At 32.4% G+C, this 21,320-nt stretch overlaps 1 protein-coding gene across 1 annotated transcript in view; it reads left to right on the top strand.

The window, feature by feature from the left end:
- The first annotated feature begins 1,604 nt into the window (after positions 1–1,604).
- The window catches only part of LOC134681309 (protein unc-93 homolog A-like), a 33,954-nt gene continuing 14,238 nt past the window's right edge, over positions 1,605–21,320 (top strand). Inside the window, exons 1-2 of the mRNA XM_063540878.1 lie at positions 1,605–1,748; positions 15,684–17,857. Coding sequence (XP_063396948.1) covers positions 16,775–17,857 — 1,083 coding nt within the window. The 5' untranslated portion in view covers positions 1,605–1,748; positions 15,684–16,774. The remainder of the gene's footprint in view (positions 1,749–15,683; positions 17,858–21,320) is intronic.

Raw genomic sequence — 21,320 nt, 5'->3', positions numbered from 1 at the left:
ATATTCAAATTACGATACACCGCGATCAGTATACGATGTAGTGTTAGAAGATTGGATTTAATAGCTGCGTCATGAGTTCATGATAAGCCAAAACGATTTCATTTCCAACATATAAGCCTTTCAAATCCAAGTAATAATCTCCTGAAAAATTCAATAGCAAGTCTGAGATTAAATTGTATTAACAATCATTGGCGGATCCAGAGGGGGAGGGGGGGGGGAACCCCCCTTTTTTTGCCGATCAATGCATTGAAATGGGGACATATTATTGGAACCCCCCCCCCCCCCTTTATCCTGGGTTGGGACCTCCCTTTTTAAAATGGCTGGATCCGCCCCTGTCAATGCATATAGCAGAGCAAATATTGGATGAAACAGTTAATGTTGATGAACTCAGATTACCTAGTTTTGAATACAACTATTTATTTCAGGGTCCCTCGGGTTTGCGTTTCTGTGCTGTGTAGCATTGTTTCGTTTTATTATAGTTACTACTATAATAGTGTACAAATTTTTGGACAGCAACTGCAAAACAGAGCTTCACGAGATTTGATAGCAAGATTTATGTGACAATGCCGTATCGTGTAACCGTTTATCGTGTACTACGATTTCGATTTCAACTTCATTTTAAGTGGGTACTTACATTCTTATAGTTATATATTTTTATATGCTTTATGTAATCGCGTGCGTCAACATTTGTAGTGTTCTAAAAAGATTTTGCTGAAAAGTCCGTAAATTGTTGTATCATAACTGACATAATGTGTGAATATTTTGCGAATTCTATAAAGAAACTACCCGCATCTACAAACTTTTTGTAACTGTTAATTTTACTTTAAAAAAAAGATAACAATTGATGATTGATTGACTACTTGATTGACAGGTTCCAAATGGAATGGATATAAAATCAGTAGTTGGTTATACTATATACGCATCGGAAATGAACTGAATGTGAAGGTTTTTTTTTTTAAAGTAGATATAGGAAGATGTGGTATGAGTGCCAATGAGACAACTCTCCCTCCAAGTCACATTTTTTAAAAGACACCATTACAGGTCATGGTACGGTATTCAACACAGAGCCTTTGCTCACATCGAACAGCAAGCTATAAAGCCCCCCACCCCAAAACAAAATACTTGGGTAAACCCATTCAAACGGGAAAACAAAACCAACGGTCACAGGTAAAGCAAATAATTTTGTTGTTAAGTATACTTCTTCTTCTATCTGTATAATTTTCTGCTAAGGAAAACCAAGAAATTTCTTGTATGTCAATAAAATTATTCTGAACTATAAGGAAAAGGTGATCGTTGTTCGTCCTGTGTTTGTTTGTTTGTTCGTTCATTTATAGTTTAGTTTTTCCCCTCTTTAATTTGTCATTGCAAATGCAACACATTTAATACATGTTGCACATCGTGTTAAATGGAATAGAAATAAACTTTTAGTATAAGCGTGAAAATGTTAAAAGCCAATTCCCGTTAGATTTCTGTATAAACTAGACTAAGCCAAAATTTCAATGAACCAATCGAACGTTTGTATATATTTTTGCAGCTGACTATGTTCTCGTGGTAATTTGCTACACGGAAATATAAATCATTACAACGGTAGTTTATGCGTGTAATACAACCTTCTGAAATTGATGTCTGAAATTGATTTAATAATTACAGAAGATTTGTTTATCTTCTATAGCTATTTGCCGTTCCCTATCCGGATCGATGTAGTCGTGGATGGAAGCTGTATTAATATAGAGAATATATTCCCTAAAGTAAGTAACACAAATTAGTTTGTATTCAGTTTTCGTATAGCACCGTTGATGTTTTTATTTAATCAAGTAACAGTCTTCGGACTTGTTAACAAATTTGAATTTCATTCCATTTCAAAATTAAAAGCTATGCATGAAATATAATTGTAGGTGTAGAAAATAACACAAATCACAAAGTTTTTACGTGAATTTTTATAATGCATTATTGTGATCAAATATGATGTGGAGTCTTTATAGAGACGAACCCGCATCCCATCAACGAAATAAAACCCGAATTGATAATTATATTTCACACTGGTTTTGTATTTTAAATGTACATGCATATTATTCATGATATTAAACAGTCATGTAGTTGTAAAAATACTGTAACTACATTGTCAGTAGCAATTCTTCACAGTATGTCAAATTTATGTATTCTCATGCACAGCTAACTATATTCTTTGACTTATCTGCGTTACATAGTTTAAGGTAGATACACTTCACTGGGGCACTTGGAACAGTGAATTTTAAACCATATTTTTTTATTACAAATTAACGTACAATATCATTTCATCTTTATATATTATGTTTTGCTTTAAGCAGTATATGTTTGGTACCGATAATTGTATGTTTTCACACTAAACCTTAAATTTAGATTCTGTCAGACTTGAAGGCCAGTACATTATAAACACTTTGCGAACATTTTAATTGAATTCTTAGTCCGTTGTAAATAAAATATAATAAGATATAAGATAGAGACGAGACAGCATCCCATCAACACAAATAGCGTATAATAATGTAGCTGTAAAAAGTCGTTGACTACATTCTGTTGCAGATCAAGGGGGGAAAGGTTTGGAACCCCCTTTTTTGGACGATCAATGCATTTGAACGGGGACATATGGTTGGACCCCCCCCCCCTTTTTTTAAATGACTGGATTCACCCCTGACTACATTGTAAGCTGCAATTTTCCAACTTTATTTAAACTACTATAACGTTAGAGTAGACATTCAATCAACTGTTTACTAATATAACTTCACAGTCTATATTCATTTAAAAAGAAGATGTGGTATAATTGCCAATGAGACAACTCTCCACAAGAGACCAAAAAGACACAGAAATTAACAACTATAGGTCACCGTACGGCCTTCAACAATGAGCGAAGCCCATACCGCATCGTCAGCTATAAAACTTTAATGCCTTGAAATGAGTTTACTTAACTTATGTGTTTGACTTAATATCTGAATTATATAAAAACAAGTTAAACCCTTTCCAAACCCTCATTTATGTAATATCTATTTTATGGGATGATTTTGCAGTTGGATGACGCCGTAAAATTTTCCTAATCTGCAACATAGGCTAAATACCATAAATATCTGTTTATGATTAACAATTATAAGTAATTAGGCAATGAAGTTTTCTATGAGTCATTGATTTGTAAAGTATTGCATTATATTTACAGAAATATGACTGTCTAAAATCCGAAAACAATCTATCGAAATATATATTAAGTAAGACAAACAATTTACCGACAGATGTCTAAAATATTGTCATGAGTCCGCCGATATATACGAATACAACGTTTACAATAAACACTACCACATTATTTATGTATGTGCCTGTCCCAAGTCAGGAGCCTGTAATTCAGTGGTTGCCGTTTGTTTATGTGAAACCACTTTAAAATTACTATACCGAAATACGTCTAAAATGCTGCTTAAAATCTACACAGGAACGTCTACAATCTACCTATTTGGAAATACATCAGAAATATAAAAAAAAACACTCTACAGAAATACGTATAGAATAATGTAACAAATCTATCAATATTTTACTGATTTTACTGAATTTAACAAAAACTTCTAAATATTACAATCAGTTTAAAAAAAAATGCAATTGCATCTTCCATTTCTACTGAAACACGTCTAAAATATTGATTCCAATCATAAAGATATCCACATATATAATATGCTATGGATTTAAGCATTCTGACCTCAAATATCATAGATATAGGTAGATGTGGTATGAGTGCCAATGAGACAACTCTCCATCCAAGTAACAATGTATAGCCCATCATGTCTTTTTTTTAGGAAAAAAAAATAAATGGCATAAGCTTTCAACCTAATTATTCAGCTTCAAGATGATTAATTCTTTTCTGACAAGTGTTATATCATACAGAAAATTGCAATAAAAACGTTTTGACTATTGAATAATGAACATGCACATAACAAAAGCATTGCTGTTAACAAAATGAAACCACGTGGAAAACAAAATTGATGGCTTTGCAGTTGCACTTTCATTTGACATTTTAAAATCTATCTTTTTCACGTATAATTGACTCATTGTATTAAATGCGTTACAAAATATTCGAATTATTAGGTTTCTGAGAAAAGTTGAGGATCTGAACGACGGTCCTTCATTTCTGTTTCTTTAATTTTTAGGATTTTTTTCTTTCTATCATATCTACAGTAACTGTTTATATATGTCCCCATTTATTCTCTGTTGATTATATTCTAGCACCTTATTATTCTCTTTTCTTTATCTTTTGGGTCCATAATTCCTTAAATACCCTTTAATTTGTTTTGCCTATTGAAAAAGACGTGAATAATGGACGACATCAAAAGATCAATGTAGGATAAAAAAAAACTTAAATCAAATAGTTTGGGGGTGGAGGGGGTTTACATTCTGCAAGTTTTGTATATCTAAAATCGATTTTTACATAAATTATATCCCTATTGGTAAATCAATTTTTTCCCAAAATAAAAAGTTAAGAGGGTCAGTGAAAAAACCTATGTGAATTGAGTTTTTTATTCTAAATTGAACTTTTGATGTCGTCCCTAGTATATGTCCATAGTTCTTAAAATCGTCTAATGCAGATAAATTACAAACACTTCTATCTTCAATTGATATTATATGCAGCTTAGTTACTGTTCCTTCATTTAAAAGTCTTTTGCACTGAGGGGAGTGGACACAACACCTGCTTAAATATTGTTTTACTGTTTTACAACTCTATATAATTTATGATGTTTAATACTTAATAATGTTTTTGCATTGAGTCTTTACGCGTATTGTATACCCTTCAACCCCAGGGGTATAAAAGTGCATTTCATTAATAAATAAACTATTCTCTTTTCTGTAAGCCCCCACCCACTTCCTCATGCAGGTGATTAGGTTTCTGAGAATACGTCATTGTGTAGGCTTCAAATACCGTATGGATACTGTGTCAACTATTAATATTTCCTCTTTTCAATCAAGACCATATAAAGTCGGAAATTCAAATATTTTCGTGAAGTGAATATTTAATGGTACATGTACCAATATACTATGTTGGGAATTTAAAGTTTATATACTGTAACAAATGCAATCGGTTTAGATGAGAAAAAATATTTAATACGTAAGAGCAAGGAGGTTATATATATTAGATCTCATATAGCCTCCTTGATAAGAGCAATTGCGAGAAGTAGTATCTATGCCTGCATGTTTCATAGAGGATAATGGGTTCTTATGATCTTTTATTACTTATTTCTGTAATATTTTTCTGAATCTTTGTCGTCATACGAAATATACATCAAAACAGAGTATACTCGTCGAGTACCTATATATTTTGGAATACCGGAAATTTAACATATAGATATAATGAGAAAAAAATAATGATGACACTAATGATAAACGAAAACAAAAATAAATGAACTTAATATTTTATTTTCCCTTTTTTTAAATACTAGGAGAAAATTTTTAAGATATTGATCATTGCAGATATGTTTAACATAGATTTCCATTATGAACTGTCATAAAACAACGTTACTTTTGTAATCGCAAAAATGTCACTATCATTACATAATCTTTACGCACAAAATAATTCTGTCAAATCTATGATTAAGATGCGTTTTCTGAATAAAGATATGTGATGTATACACAGTTATAATAAAATACTGTTATTCCAGCAGAATTACGTCACAGGTTTTGTCAATGAAGCCGTAAAGTTAGGGGTTGACAAAAGGCGATTCTTCAACGCCAAATATGAAATCTGATTAAATACAGATCTTGCAGTTTATGCTTTGATTTACAAGGCAAAGCGAGGACTCAGTATCTGTATTTGAATCAGATTGTTCCGCGTTAATTTAATTTTGAATGTAACGCGTCTTCTGAATGGTTGCCGTTATTTTTTTATCAGCCTAAAGACTTAATTCAGTCATGTGACCGTGACGTCATCAACGTTTTTTCATGGTTTTCTATGGTTTAAAATTGAATTTAAAATTAAATTATAAGAAATGAGTGTAATATTTTTTCTGTCTATTCGAAATAACATATTCAATGTGGTGCACACTGTTAAATAACCCACTACGCGCGTTATTCAGTGTGCACCAATTTTTTTATGTTATTTCTTCATAGACAGAAAAAAATATTACAGTCATTCCTTAAATACATGTATATGCGGGCTCAAAACATTCGAAAACGTCAGCTAATAAAACTAGGATTATTTTCATTGAAATGTCATCATTGTTAGAAACTGAAAACCCTATTATTTGAGACTGAATGCCTTCGTTGAACATTCCATAGCATTGAACTATTTTTAAGTGTGGATCATTAAATCTTATTTTCGTTTGAAATTAAACTTTAATTGAAGATATCTTCCTCGCAGATGAAAATAAAATCAAATTACTTCACTTAGAAATCGTGGTTTCTGATTTACTAAGATCCATTAAAACATAAAATTTGATTTCAGTAAGAGCAATTCCTATATAGAAAGCAATTATTACAATTAGTTATAACGTCAGTTTTCATTTAAAGTTATCTGCTAATCGCTGCATCTGTATATTGCAATAAACGCACGATAGATATTGATTAATTTCAGCTTGCGCTAAGATAAGTAATAATGGCAATGTACGAGCAAACATATTTTGTAATACACCCAGATCATTGGTTAAACGCTGGTGGGTATATGCATGGCTCTACAGTTTCACGTTTAAGTTTTAGCAATTATAGTTAGCTTTTTGAAAACCGTACTAAATGAATTTCGATCTATCTTTCAGTAACTACAAGTACAACTACAAGTACTGTTTTAGATTGGTTGATCAGGGGAGGATCCAGCCATTATAAAAAGGGGGTCCCTAATCCAGGACAGAAAAGAGGGGGTCCAATTTCATGTCCCCATTCAAATGCATTGATCGTCCAAAAAAAGGGGGTTCCAACACCCGGAAACCCCCCTCTGGATCCGCGCCTGGTTGATCTTGTCTCTGGCTATTTCTGTAGATGTGGTCTTTAATTTTGATACCCTGAATCTCTTTTGATTAATTTGTTTAATTAGCTTCTTACAGCGTAGTATAGATGAGTTTATATGACATTTCTCATACAAATATTCAGCTACGAAACACAAGATTTTATGGTATTTTTGTAATTTTATGTATAGCAATGTATAATATACATATACATAAAAAAAAGGGAGAAGGTTTGGGCCCATTAAAACGTTTAATCCCGCTGCAAATGTTTGCACCTGTCCTAAGTCAGGAATCTGATGTACAGTAGTTGTCGTTTGTTTATGTAATATATACGTGTTTCTCGTTTCTCGTTTTGTTTATATAGATTAGACCGTTGGTTTTCCCGTTTGAATGGTTTTACACTAGTAATTTTGGGGCCCTTTATAGCTTGTTGTTCGGTGTGAGCCAAGGCTCCGTGTTGAAGGCCGTACTTTAACCTATAATGGTTTAATTTTTAAATTGTTATTTGGATGGAGAGTTGTCTCATTGGCACTCACACCACATCTTCCTATATCTATGTTATATTGGTTAAGGAGCAAGGACGCCTCCGGGTGCGGGAAATTCTCGCTACATTGAAGACCTGTTGGTGACCTTCTGCTGATGTTTTTTCAGTCTATGGTCGGGTTGTTGTCTCTTTTACACATTCACCATTTCCATTCTCAATTTTATATAAATATGAATAGTTTAATTCAAAACAACCAAAAACACTTAGAAACCTCAGTCTGCAATTGTATACGATGTATTAATACTAAGCTCACTCCTTCTTATTTATCATACTTATCAGTGATACACAAAAAGTATTTCTTTATACAATTTTAGCTTTCACATTTGACTGTATAAGTATATAATATATTCTTTTATATGTTTTCTCATCCGAAATTTTATGCATTTTTAATGCATTTTTTATTTTTGTTATTATGTATATTATTTTTTTAACTTCTCTGTACCTTTGTACTTGCATGGTTTAATGAGAATCTAATAGTGCCTGGTTCTAACGGTCAATCCATTTGTTTTTGTCTGAAGAAGTTTAATATTTTGTGAACGTCTTAAAAACTTTTATATGGTCCGAGACCACAATTATTTCGTAGTGCATTTCTTTACGAACATAAATGAAAATAAAAAAAAATCCCACGTGTGCTTTCTCAAAGAAACTTTTACAGTGTGTTGTACTACTTTTGGGACAAATTATATCAAATTATAGAAAACTTCATTAGCTCTAACTCAAAATATGAAAAATTTTATGTTAAGGGGGTCTTGAAATCTTTTGACAGCTTCCGAAGTGCTTTTTTTTTACCTTGTTAAGCTGGACCTAATCACTACTTTACATTAATATTTATGACCCATTTTTTTTTACAGTTTCATTTCACCCCCTACTTGCTATATGGGGAAATAAATTTGGAAGGGGTATAACAAAAAAGAACAAGAGAAATATTGGCCGAAAAATAAAAACAAATAGAGATTAATGGAGTGCTATAATAATAAGCAATAGAGAACAACGACCAAAAAATATAGGGAATAAGGAAAAATTATTTGAAAAATAATAGAATACGTGACAAAATTAAAGGACCCCCATTCAGTCCCTCGATCATACACCAGGAACACACACTTTAAATGTGTTGTTGTCAGTTGCACTAGTACTATATATAGATGTATTCTTATGTTGTTGTCTCATTGACGTGTATCAAAACTCTCCTTTTATTCCGATACCACAAAGGCACTGTAAAATGAAAAAAACATGAACAACAACGCACTGCTCTTCGTTGCTAATATAATTAAAACAAACGTAATATAATGGAGAAGGTCCGGTAAGGTCCGATTTTGGCCTCAAATTTCAGGACCATCTCACGAAAGTTTTGGACACTTTTTAAACACTTAAATGTCTATTTCAGTTCAGATTCAATAAGTTTATGTAAAAGATTTTAAACTGGTTAAGCTGGGGTCACACATTCACGATTTTTACTGCCGTCCTTGACAGGACTATTCCCGATTAAAATTTGTCGAAAGTCTGATCAAGATCCTGTGAATCGTGGATGGAAATTCGATTTGTATCTTTCGCCAGGTAAAATTCGACCGAGTCTGTCACGACTGCGTCCCGATTCTACCGAATGTAATCCGACAGAGATCAGATAGTGACAAGACAGTGAACCGACGCTGACGGAAGTTGTCCGTTCGAAAACTGTCGGCATAATCGGGATGATCAGGTACTGTCGGAACGTAATCCTATCACGGTCCGCTCTATCGCATTGCAAACGGCTTTGTCTGGTCTCAGTCGTATTGTATTCTGTTATTGTCGGGACTTCTCTATATCATTCCCGTTCCACAGGACACCGTCCCGAATACACAGAACATTGTTAGGAATTTGATCCGATACAGCAGAATCTGTCACGACATAGGCACGATTGTAATCCGACTAGACAAAATCGGCTGAGTTTCCCCGAATATTACGGGACGCACCTAACTGTCGGGGTGCTTTGCCGAACTATTCGGATCCTTCCCGACCAGTAGGAATCTGTTACGAACTAAAACGACTGCGTTCAGACAATAATAGGACATTCCAGATAATTGAGGATACTAATCCGACTTTTTCACTTTTCGTGTCGTATCGCTGTCTGATCTCAAACGGGAGCAATAATCGGCAATGTGTGAACCCCGCATTAAGTAGTCATTAAAAACGCTCCGATTCAAGCTCAAATATGAAAAATCTATCAAATATGCCAAAAATGTCACTTTTCAGATGTTTTTTTGTCAAAAATGAAAGTAGCTGCATCCGTGTTCATCCTTAACCCTCTTGCTGCCGAGTTTTTTTCTTGCTTTGTCGCGGTGAAAGCATCTTGACGTTTCTTATCTGTGACGTTGCAAAACTTGTGCCTCTCTGTTTAACTGCGCTTTCCCGCCGTCCATAGTTTTTCCCGCGTCAATGTAGCCGTAATTATGAAAAGCGATGTATAAGTAGTTTTACGGAAGTTATTGCTCTAAGATTGTCATAAACGATGTTTTAATAAAACATTATTTAAAAATACAACTTTCAACCTTGGAATATATTTTTTTTTATCTTTCTTGTCGGCTTAAAATAAATTGAAAATAATATACCAACTGCTATACTAGCTTTGATATTAGCTTTGAAGGCGACTTTGTTTTATCGGCTTTGTCAAGTGAAATGAATAAACGATTCTTAACCACCTAAATAAAATACTAAAATATTTATTCTCGTTTTTTTTTATTAGGTAATTGGTAAATGCTGTAAAAAAAAAACACCTCTCAAATCATTATATAAACGGCAAAACAACGGCACCCAAAGAAAATAAAAATAAAAACAAAGCGTAATAAAGAAATAAATAAAATCTCCGAGCAGCTGGGCACAGGACGTTTGCGCTTTTTTACCTGTAAAACGATAGGACATTTGCGCTTCAAATACTATGGACATTTGCGCTTTTAATTTTGATTCACCTGTATTAAATTGACCGGACATTTGCGCTTTTTACCTAAAGTGGTCTACCTGTAATCTTAATGAGAAGTAATCATTTAGTTAAAAAATAACTTATATTTGTCATTATAGTTAGTTCACATTTACACAGTCTTGAACATGGAGTTTAAAGTTATAGAGACTAGTAAATGAAAAAAATGTTTATGATTAGGTACATTAATGAACAGGCTCCCCAAACAAGAATTGAGAAGTAGAAACTCGATCATTTATTTAAGTACCAATCAGGACAGATAACATGAGCAAGATTTGTTCACTCATTGGGCTTCGAATATCAAGCTATAACTGACCTGTAATTGTGATGACAGTACATGCATGGTTTTATTTCATAAGAATGTGTACTTTTAGCTGTACATAAACTTTTAAACAAATATCATCAATATGACATGTTTGTGCTATGAAATGATTTTTAAACTTTTAACCATAAAGAATGACTTTAACTCTGCCCGGTCAAACCTGCCGGTCCCAAGCCCGGATAAAAGAAAAGGGAAGTCATAGATATATATATATAAAAAGCGCAAATGTCCTATGTGAAAAGCGCAAATGTCCATTTTTAAAAAGCGCAAATGTCCTATGTTTTGAAGCGCAAGTGTCCACAAAAAAAAGCGCAAATGTCCTATGAAAAAGCGCAAATGTCCCGTGCCGGAGCAGCTGCTATATGAAGTTAAACCACTTCTTGTTGTAAAGTATCAAACGTTTCAGATTAAAATTATCATGATTTCAATCCTTGATTCGGTAGGCGAGGATATATTTTTTATATAAAATTTATTATCGATATTAATTTTGCTTATTTTTTAATCATGTTTCATTATTCTTTTGTTGACCACTTCTTGCTCAAAATTTTAGAGAATACGAATAAAAAAACATAGTAAAAACGAGAGAAGAAATTCTTTAAAATGAATTTCTATTGTCTACAAGTGAAAATGAATCAATAATAATGCATTGTCATTTACTATGATAAGTACACACTGTAATTGACATACACGACATATCTTTAAAATCTGTTAATTGATAAATTGTTCTCTTCTCAACGTTCAGTGGCAAGTATTTCATGCAATATTAAGGACGTCTGAAATTCAATATACAATAAATCTATTGCTCAGTGCATGGGTCCTACAAAGTAAAAGATCTGTGGTGAGTGTCAGAAAAAAGTGGTTGCCACTGGGAAAGTATATCTATGACAGGAATAGAAATCATTGTCTACTACTAATTTAATATCCCCATTTTGAATGAAAATTAAAAAAAAATAAGTCAGTGCTTCAATGATGAAACAGGTTTAAAAGGTATTGAAATACCGTATGGCAATATTATAAAAGTACATCGGTTAACATGTGTGTACTTACAAAAAATATCCTAACTGAGATTTCAATCGTTGTATTTGAGCCCTTAATAAATTATCCAGTTCTTTTAAATAAAGCGTGTATATATGGTATATTGTGAATGAATATTAATATTTCTCGTAATCAAGTATAATAGTTACCTTTTTTATGATTACTTAACAGGTATAAGATTTTTGATTTATAAATGAGATGTTCTGCCATTCTGATTGATAGATGTACGAAAAAAAACGTAAAACAAATTTCTTGAAAGAATACAACATTTTACATGAAAATAACGAGCTAGATAGTTGTTAAACACTTTAGATAAGTTGGTATTATAATACTAACAAGCTTATGATCCTGTATTATTTCTTGACATCCGTTTTAAGTATACTTTTAAAGCATTTTATTCAGTTTGTTTCATTGCCGCCAAAATCGCCCTTTTGACGGCGTCTTTTGACGTTGTCGGTTCCCCTGAGTATTGTGACGTTACAATGGACCTTTGACGTTCTACACAATCAACAAGATTTATGTGTAGAAGCCATAAATGTCCCTTTGGCAGCAAGAGGGTTAACCTTTATATATGTTATGTATTATCATCAAATACAACTAGCATTTCAATATTAAGAATGAACACAAATGCGTCAACTTTCATTTAAGACGAAAACCGTCAAAAGATTTTAGTAAAAATGTAATTTAGCATACTTGAGGATGCTAATACCCGATATATGTGCATTGCATTGTCAAAAACAGCCCATATGTATGTCGCAGAAGAATTCTACTTTCAAATAAATAACTAAAAGTTTGCATTTTAACAATTTTGTAAAACTGCTATATTTTGGGGCCAAAAAGGGGTCTAACTGGACCTACTCCTTTACAAAACAAAACAACCACAAACCATTGGAAATCTTTAATTCAACGACAGCTATTGAGCTTATCTAAATCGAGCCGGGCGAAACAAGTGTTCGAAATTTATTTTTAATGCCGGTCGTTCATTATTCCAACATGTAATTTTCTGTCTGGCATTAGACTCACCGGACTCAGTCATAAAACTAATGAAAATGCACGTACAGACTTCTTTAACAATGTTAGACGGCTTAAGGGCATACGATACAGTTACAGGAAAGGTAATGACGTTGCTAACGTAATTTGTTATTTTCGCGACGTCAAACTGTGACATATCGGGAAAAGATGCATTTTTCGACTGATTTTGATCATTCAAACTGATTTAATTTGAAAACGAGTTCATGGACCCCTATTTTTAAAAACGGCATTTTGTTTCATTTTGCAGGGAGATTATGTGAGTCAAATTTTATAAAACTGTAAATAGAGGATTTTTTAAAATGTTGATAAACATGCAGTAAAAAATGACGTTTTTTTTCTCAACTCATGAACATTTGATAAATATGAGTTATTTTTGAATAAAAAATTGCATATTTTTTAGTATATTAATAAAATACAGAAATTACCGATTATTTAACAAAAAACAATTTGTGTTTATCTTTTATAACAAAAAAGTTATGTCTTTCTTTCGAAAAAGAAATTACGGCCACAAATCTGAATTTCTAGCAAATATACAAAATTTCGACCTCATTTTACTCAAAAAGTAGCACATGAAGGTATATTTTTTATTACATAATTGATTTAATCAGGTAAAAAATAGCCTATACGCAAATTTTCATGAACTTGTAAATACAGGATCAAAACTGTATCGTATGCCCTTAACAGTCAAATATATGTTATATAGAGTTTTTAGCCATTTGGTTTTAAAAGATAAAAAAAAATATGCAAAATTAGAGGACCCACATTCAGTCCCTCATACACAAGACAAATTGTCACTGTGTTGTTCAAAAATGTCAGTTGCACTAGTACTAAACATAGCTTTTTATTGTTTGTCACCACAACTCTCCTTTTATTCCTATACCACAATAGAATGTATAAAATTTGAACAGTAACTCACTGCTCTCCTGTGATGATATAATTAAAAAATCTTTAATTTACAAAACAAAAAATCCTTATACAATTGGCAAATCTGCACTTTTCAATAAAAGTGACAGCTAATCCATAACGAGGGAAACGTTGTTCGATATTCATTTTAATGCTGGACGTTCATTATTCCAACATATAATTTTCTGTCTGACATTTGACTCATTAAACTAATGTACATGCACAATAAGACTTCTTTGACAAGGTGACACGGCCTTTCAGACAAATATATTTTCTAGAGTTTTTAGCAACTCGCTGTTGCAACAAAACTTAATGCAGAATGAAGCCTTAATTTTGTGTACCCAATGCAGGTAAAGGAAGTCAAAGTAAGGGCGCTGTGATTGGATGTAACTTACGGTACAATATATTTTATTATTTATCTATGAATAACTGCAGAGTGTATATTTACAATATAAATTTTTAAACCTGTTGAAGTATTTTCGAGAGACATATTCTAAAAGACTTCCAAAATTTCATAAATTTGATGTAAAATGACAACCTGTTTTTTGCAGGTTTTTATTATAAAAAGTGCAAAATTTAGAAAATGTATCGTCGCCTATGGCAGAATAAATAGTATCGTTTTCCCTATTATAGTCAGCAGCGTGTCGCGTAGTAATTTCCGAAACCAGATTGTATGCTTTTCAAACAAAAAAAAATGGAATGCATTGCATTAAAAAAGACTCCCATTTCCCCCTTTTCTGAGTTTGTAGATTAAAATAGAGTCTGCAGGTGTCATTGAGACGTGACAGCAAAATATTAAGACCAGTCGGCCTTTCGTGCTGATAATATGTACTGTTACTTGTAAACTTACATGCAGATCAGCCTGTCCGTCTTGTACCATACACCTTTAATAATCTTAACGTGTCGTCCCGATATGCATCTTATAAGTTAGTTTTACGGACGCCATCTCGAGTTGGTTGACCGTTATGAAATAACCGTTTCACAAATGATTTCGAATATGTTCACCTAGTCGTAACTACAACCCCCTTCTCTTTAATGAATGTGACCTACCGAATTAGACTATTTACCGGATGTGTTATAACATGAGCAACACGATGAGTGCCACATGTGGAGCAGGATCTGCTTATCCTTCCGGAGCACCTGAGATCACCCCTAGTTTTTGGTGGGGTTCGTGTTGTTTATTCTTTAGTCTTCTATGTTGTGTCATGTGTACTATAATTGTTTGTCTATTTGTTTTTTTCATTTTTAGCCATGGCGTTGTCAGTTTATTTTTGAGTTATGAGTTTGACTGTCCCTCTTTTATATTTGTCACTGGACGTTAAAAACTATCTTCAACCTCGATATATATTGCACGTAACTTTTTTTGACATATTGCCTTTCTTTCTAGATTTTAACGTGGTGAACGTTTAAAAAACATTACGGCCAAACGACATTTTAAAATCTGCAATGACTCGTGTGAACAAATGATCACATCGTGTACGAGAACAAGTTTGTGTCATAATCCCAAATCGGAAACAGACTTTTCAATGGTATTCATTTTTCGTATTCATATAATATTTTATTGCGAGAAAATTATTGCCAAGAGTTAATATGTTGGGTTCACCGTTGATTCTTTGTCTACTGTTTCAAAATTTAATGCATTCTGCGTAAAATTTTGAAAAGAGTCAGTCACCTAACGTTGTGACTTGCCAACAATGTCATTACATTAATACTCCAAGGAGTTTTACCAATGTTTGGTGTTATTTGCAATGCGGACACGAACAATGGATTTACCATAAACGGCGAATAAGATGATCGAATGTAATATGTTGATTTATTGTATTTGAATTGCACCGTCAACTTGTTGTTTGAATATTTTTATATGAATTTGTAGCACTTTTCTTATCCGACACAATTTGATCAATTTATTATAAAAAATCTGAAATAACTTTTTTTTTTTTTTTTTTTTTATCTTTGCAGGATAACAAATAACTGTTCTTCAATGGATTGATAGGCAGCTGGTGTGACATGATCTGAATAAATATTTCAAATAACCTAATTAAAGGATGAAAGATGTATAATGTCGGAATGATTTAGATACAATGTAATAGAATCAACAGTTGATTTTTATGAACAACACACGTTTTATTTGATCATCCGCTGTTTTTAACATGAAATATGTATGATTTGACAGAAAATCAATGGCGCCGGAAATGTTATCGTTAAAACAGCATAGGAATTTACTTAGGATTACACAAGACACTAGTTTAAGTCATGACGAATTTGAAAGATTGAAAGATGATAGGAATTAATCATTTTAGCAGAAGACACGTGCTGAATCTTAAGTACCGTCTATTCCCGTGTGGACGCGAGAATCCCGTCTACTTCGGTATGAAAGATTGAATAAAAAAAGTATAAATTTATCTTCTTGATGGAAATATGGAAATTATAAAGAAAGGATATTTCAAAGTGTATAAATAAAAATTGAGAATAGTAATCAATATTATTTTAGATTTATCTTCTTGATGGAAATATGGAAACTTTAAAGAAAGAATATTTAAAAAAAAATGAGAATAGTAATCAATTTTTCTTTAACTTCCAAGCAATTAGTTTGAAACAGAAACCATTATAAAGCGGAAAATCCCGTTCTGTGTACTTAATTGCAATCACATCGAGCCAAGTTGGATATAATCAATGTTTTAAATAGTCGAGAAGCTCTTATCGTCAAAAATGTAATTAATATACAGAGAGTACAATATTTAATGAAAACAGATATTGTTTGTTTTTAATACGGAGCAAGATGTACGAACAACGAATAATAAAACAGAACGACTTATTTACAGAAACTATGATCTTGTTTATAGTTTTACAAATTATTGATTAGTGTTGTACATGTTATAAGCACTTAATTTTGCACGAGGAAGAATACACGCGCTTGCTTGTGCCAGAGAGGTAAGTTATATCTACAAAATTAGTTCCACATGCTGACGTACTTCATGTGCCGTAATAAACGATAATTATCAATAAAGGTGACATTTACATCGTAGTGCTTTAATCTCCGATTGACCATTATGGATGATATACATAAAACATCGAACGAAAAGGTACATGTTCTAAGCGTATCGTCTGCGCCTAGTCATCACGTGCATCATGCGGTTATGACCCACGTGGGAGGGATTGAATACGACAAGACTAGGAGACGAAGTACGATCCATTCGTATACTCTATCGAACTACCACGCTCTTTCGCATGATCCGCAGACCATGAGAGCCGTTCACGAAATGACTCGGGCGAAAGCTTACAAAAATGTAATAGCCCTTGGATTGGCATTCATGTTCGTTTTCACAGCATTTGTATCAATTCAGGGATTACAAAGTACGATGAACTGGGAAGGCGGTGTAGGAGTTACGTCCCTTAGCAGCATATATGTGACTACTATTATATCATGTTTATTGGCGCCATGGATAATCCAGAAACTTACGACCAAATGGACAATGATTATTGCCTTTGTGCTATGTACGGGATATTTCGCGGGAAACTTCCATCCGGAATATTATATGCTTGTACCGTTGGGCGCATTACTCGGACTCTTAGGAGGTCCGTTGTGGAGTGCGCAAGCAACATCTATCACTTCGATATCTTTAGCATATTCCGAACATATTCATGCCGAGGAACAAGAAATTGTCGTGAACAAAATGATGGGAATATTCTGTGGTTTATATAGAACCAGCAATATATGGGGGAACTTAATAACAACGCTAGTTTTAGGCAAAAACGAAACCCTTCACGTACCCCAATATCATAACTTCTCAACAAACTCTACGTGTGGTGCTGGATACTGTCTAACAGTAGAAGATGAACTAAATCATGGAATTTACTTTTCCCAGAATGCAATGAGAACCATCAGTTCGAAAACGAAAATTATGTTATTAAGTATATACCTCGGATGTGGCATGATGGGAATCGTAATCCTCATATTTTTATTTGACCAACATAAAAAATCAAAATTGAAGTGTAGAGATGATGTATTGTCATCAAAAGAAACATTCCTAGCAACAATAAAAATGTTTAAAGACACGAAATGTTTACTCTTGCTGGTGATTGTTGTGTTCATCGGTCTAGAACAAGGGTTCATGTTCAGCGACTTTACAAAGGTAACTATGATTGGTTTTCATGTTTCTGTATTTATAATTCCTTTTGATTTTAACCACTTAAAATAATACGCTTGAAAAAGGGTGTGGACTAGGGTTTACAATATACAGAATAATTGACAAAAAATAAAAAGTAAATATAAATGGACCAAAAAAATATTAAAGAGGATGTCATGCATTGTATATGAAGAATAGACAAATTTCAGCATAAAGTATAAAGACTACAGAACAGGAACAAGAATAGGTATTATGAAATTGTTTATAACAAAGTTTCCAGTGGAGCTTCTGTTAGGTTGAACAAATATACGTTGACAACCCTCTTGTAAATCAGCAAACACAATACAACGGTTGAATTGAAGACTAAGAATAAAAAAGTAATCAAATTGTCAAAAACTGCAACTATGGCACCTGAAAGTAAGCAGTTTACATGTATAAATATATTATTAATGCAATGGTTAATTTTTGCCTGTAGTCTAAATTAGTTTACTAGAGTTAAACCTTTTCGCACTATCCAAAATTTTAGATTTTGTATCATTGATTGTACCTATATGGTTCCAATAACTTTATTTGCAATCACATATTTTGATATATCATTGATATATAAGGTAACGAAAACACTGTGATAGTATGGACAGTATTTCACTGTCTTGAGTCATAAACTTGTGAAAATTGGCCTATTCCAACTTAAAATTGTCATCCTACTCATCCATTTGAGCAAATGCTTACCCCTAAAAGACCCTAAAATTTAACCCTTATAAACAGAGAAGTATAATACGACATCGTATATATATATAATTATATTTATCAAACTATCCTATTGGTTTAGGTATCTTTTAGCAAACGTTTTTTGGTCCAAAGAATTTACTCTTATACAAGGATTGCATTGGGAATTAGAATAAAACAATACACTTGAATTGTTATAAACATCAACAGTTACTGCATGTGTTCTCTCTGGGAAGCAGACGAACCCGAGAATAGCTCTTCGAGCCTAACACGGATGACTTTCTGATTCCAAAGCTAATACAGTAACCGTTAATTGGTTTTCCTGTTAGAATGGTTTTATATTAGTCATGTTTGGGGCCCTTTGAAGCTTGCTGTTCGTTGTGATCCAAATCATTAAAAGCTCCGTGTTGGAGTCCGTACTTTGACCTATAATGGTTTACGTTCACAAATTGTGATTTGGATGGAGAGTTGTCTCATTGGCACTCAAACTAAATCTTCTTGTATTTAAATTCTTAACTTTCTTTCAATGCACATGCATTTATTTACATAACTGTATATAATTATGTGAGTTACTCCAAGGAATTCGAAGAAGTTAATATAAAACATGTATACCATGGTTACAAGTGCAAATGTTTATTTTTCACTAATTATTAAAATGGTTTAGGTAAACACATTAAATGTAGATGCACAAGTATCCACTATCACAATTGAATAACTAATAGGATGGATCATGCGGAAACAAGCTGTTAACTTATTACATATTTATCGGTTTCCTAACGTTTCCTAATTAGACATTTTTTAAATGTAGATTGTCTTAAAAGTACGAAAAGTACGTTTAAAATTAATCATTTAAAACACATAAGCTCTTTATAATTATGATATACATGCAATTGTTCTGGAATAGCGTCATCTGCATAGCTACTTGTATTCAGTTCAAATAAAAAAAATATACCATTAACGAATTCGAAATGGATAAACCGATAATAATACATTAAACATATACACAAAAAATAAGACCCTGTGTCCTCAATAAAGGACAAATATATCCTGTTATTAAACAAGCATAAAGCCACCCGAACTAAACAATTCAATTATTATAAATGAATAACCACACAGAGACAACAACCGATTTTCTATCAATTACATGGCATTGGAATATCAAGGATATAAAATGTAGCATTGAAGGTTCATAATAAAATGTAAAATCGACAGTGAGAAAAAAAAATCATATATAAATCAAAGAGTTAATGATGATAATATAGCATTTGTCATTACCTTGTATGTATTGAATACAATTAACCGATTTTTTGCGATCAAAGTTATATTGATTTTATTAGAACACATTTTTATGTTTTGCATTATATTCAATTATCAAATTAATATTTTTTCAAGGCTGTTTTCTTTGCTCTGTGATTTTTATGAATCTTAATTTAGAAGTTAATAACAGAGGGTTGCTGCATGCATTTCAAAATTAAATTTCAGAATAATAGCAACGCCCTCGAGAAAAGATGCATGACTTATTTTAGGATATTGAATAAGTAAGTTTTAGATATCTCATCCATTATGTGTAATAACTAAACGCCTTTATTTTATACTTCTCTGACTATTATTAATAAAGTTAATATACATGAGTCTTCCGATCAAGTTAACCGCATGTATAACACTTAAGTGGACGCCTGGTTTTTTTTATCATCGCTATTTTTTTTTCTGTCTGAAAGTACACGTAATAATAACAATCTTCTCAGATTTTTTTTTATATTCAATCGTTTAGTTGATTTCAAATCAAGCACTGTTACTCTATACATTTCAATATTTACAAAATTTGACAATTTTTCACAACCCGTAGCTTTTTAAAAGCTCAAATAACAGTATTTTTATTATGATTGAATAGCCTAATATAAACTGTCGTTTTGTAAAGTATTGGACATTATCCTTCTTTTTCTAATTGGAATTAAATCGTAAATGTCGATGCAAGATCATTTAGTTGATGATTCCGTATCACTGCACTATCATATTTAATGTTTATACCTGTACATATATAAATAATTCAAATTATTAATGAGGGTTGTAAAATGCTTACATCAAAAGAACATGGAAACATAAAATATACAGTATAAGATATGCGATAGCGATTACGTTTTTGATATACAGCTACTAAACACGTGTGTTAATCGTGGAAGAACTACAGCGAAAAAGATTATAGTTTATAGAATAAATCAGTTCAATTACATATTACTCATAAAAGTTTCTTCAAAAGATTTTTGACCCTTTTTTTTTCGAAAATTATTGATCTTGACTCTTGACATTTTTAGGAATGGTAATAGAATTTGGAACACGAAGGAATAAAAGTCAGGAGCATCTGTCCTTTTTTTCAGTCTTGTATGATTTTTAAATTTTAGTTCATTCATATCTAACTGGAATTTAGTATGAAGTCGATTATCAATTAACTAGTTAACTCTTTTGTTTAGGGGCCGGTCGAAATACGGCTCTGTGTGCGGTAGTTTTTCGCTGTTTTGAAGATCCATTGGTGGCCTTCGGCTGTGTTCTGCTCTTTGGTCGGGTTGTTGCCTCTTTGACACATTGCCCATTTTTATTCTCAGTTTATTCTGTTTTAAATATTAAATAATACACACATGTATACCCCTATATCTAAACTCTGATATTAGAAATCCAAAACGGTCAATTAATTATTAAATAATATCATATTGAAAAATATATTTAATAATAACAGCAGACAAGTCAT

The sequence above is a fragment of the Mytilus trossulus genome, chromosome 8 (assembly GCF_036588685.1).
Source record: "Mytilus trossulus isolate FHL-02 chromosome 8, PNRI_Mtr1.1.1.hap1, whole genome shotgun sequence".
Taxonomy (NCBI): Eukaryota; Metazoa; Mollusca; class Bivalvia; order Mytilida; family Mytilidae; genus Mytilus; species Mytilus trossulus.
This window is presented reverse-complemented; position numbering and strand designations above follow the sequence as displayed.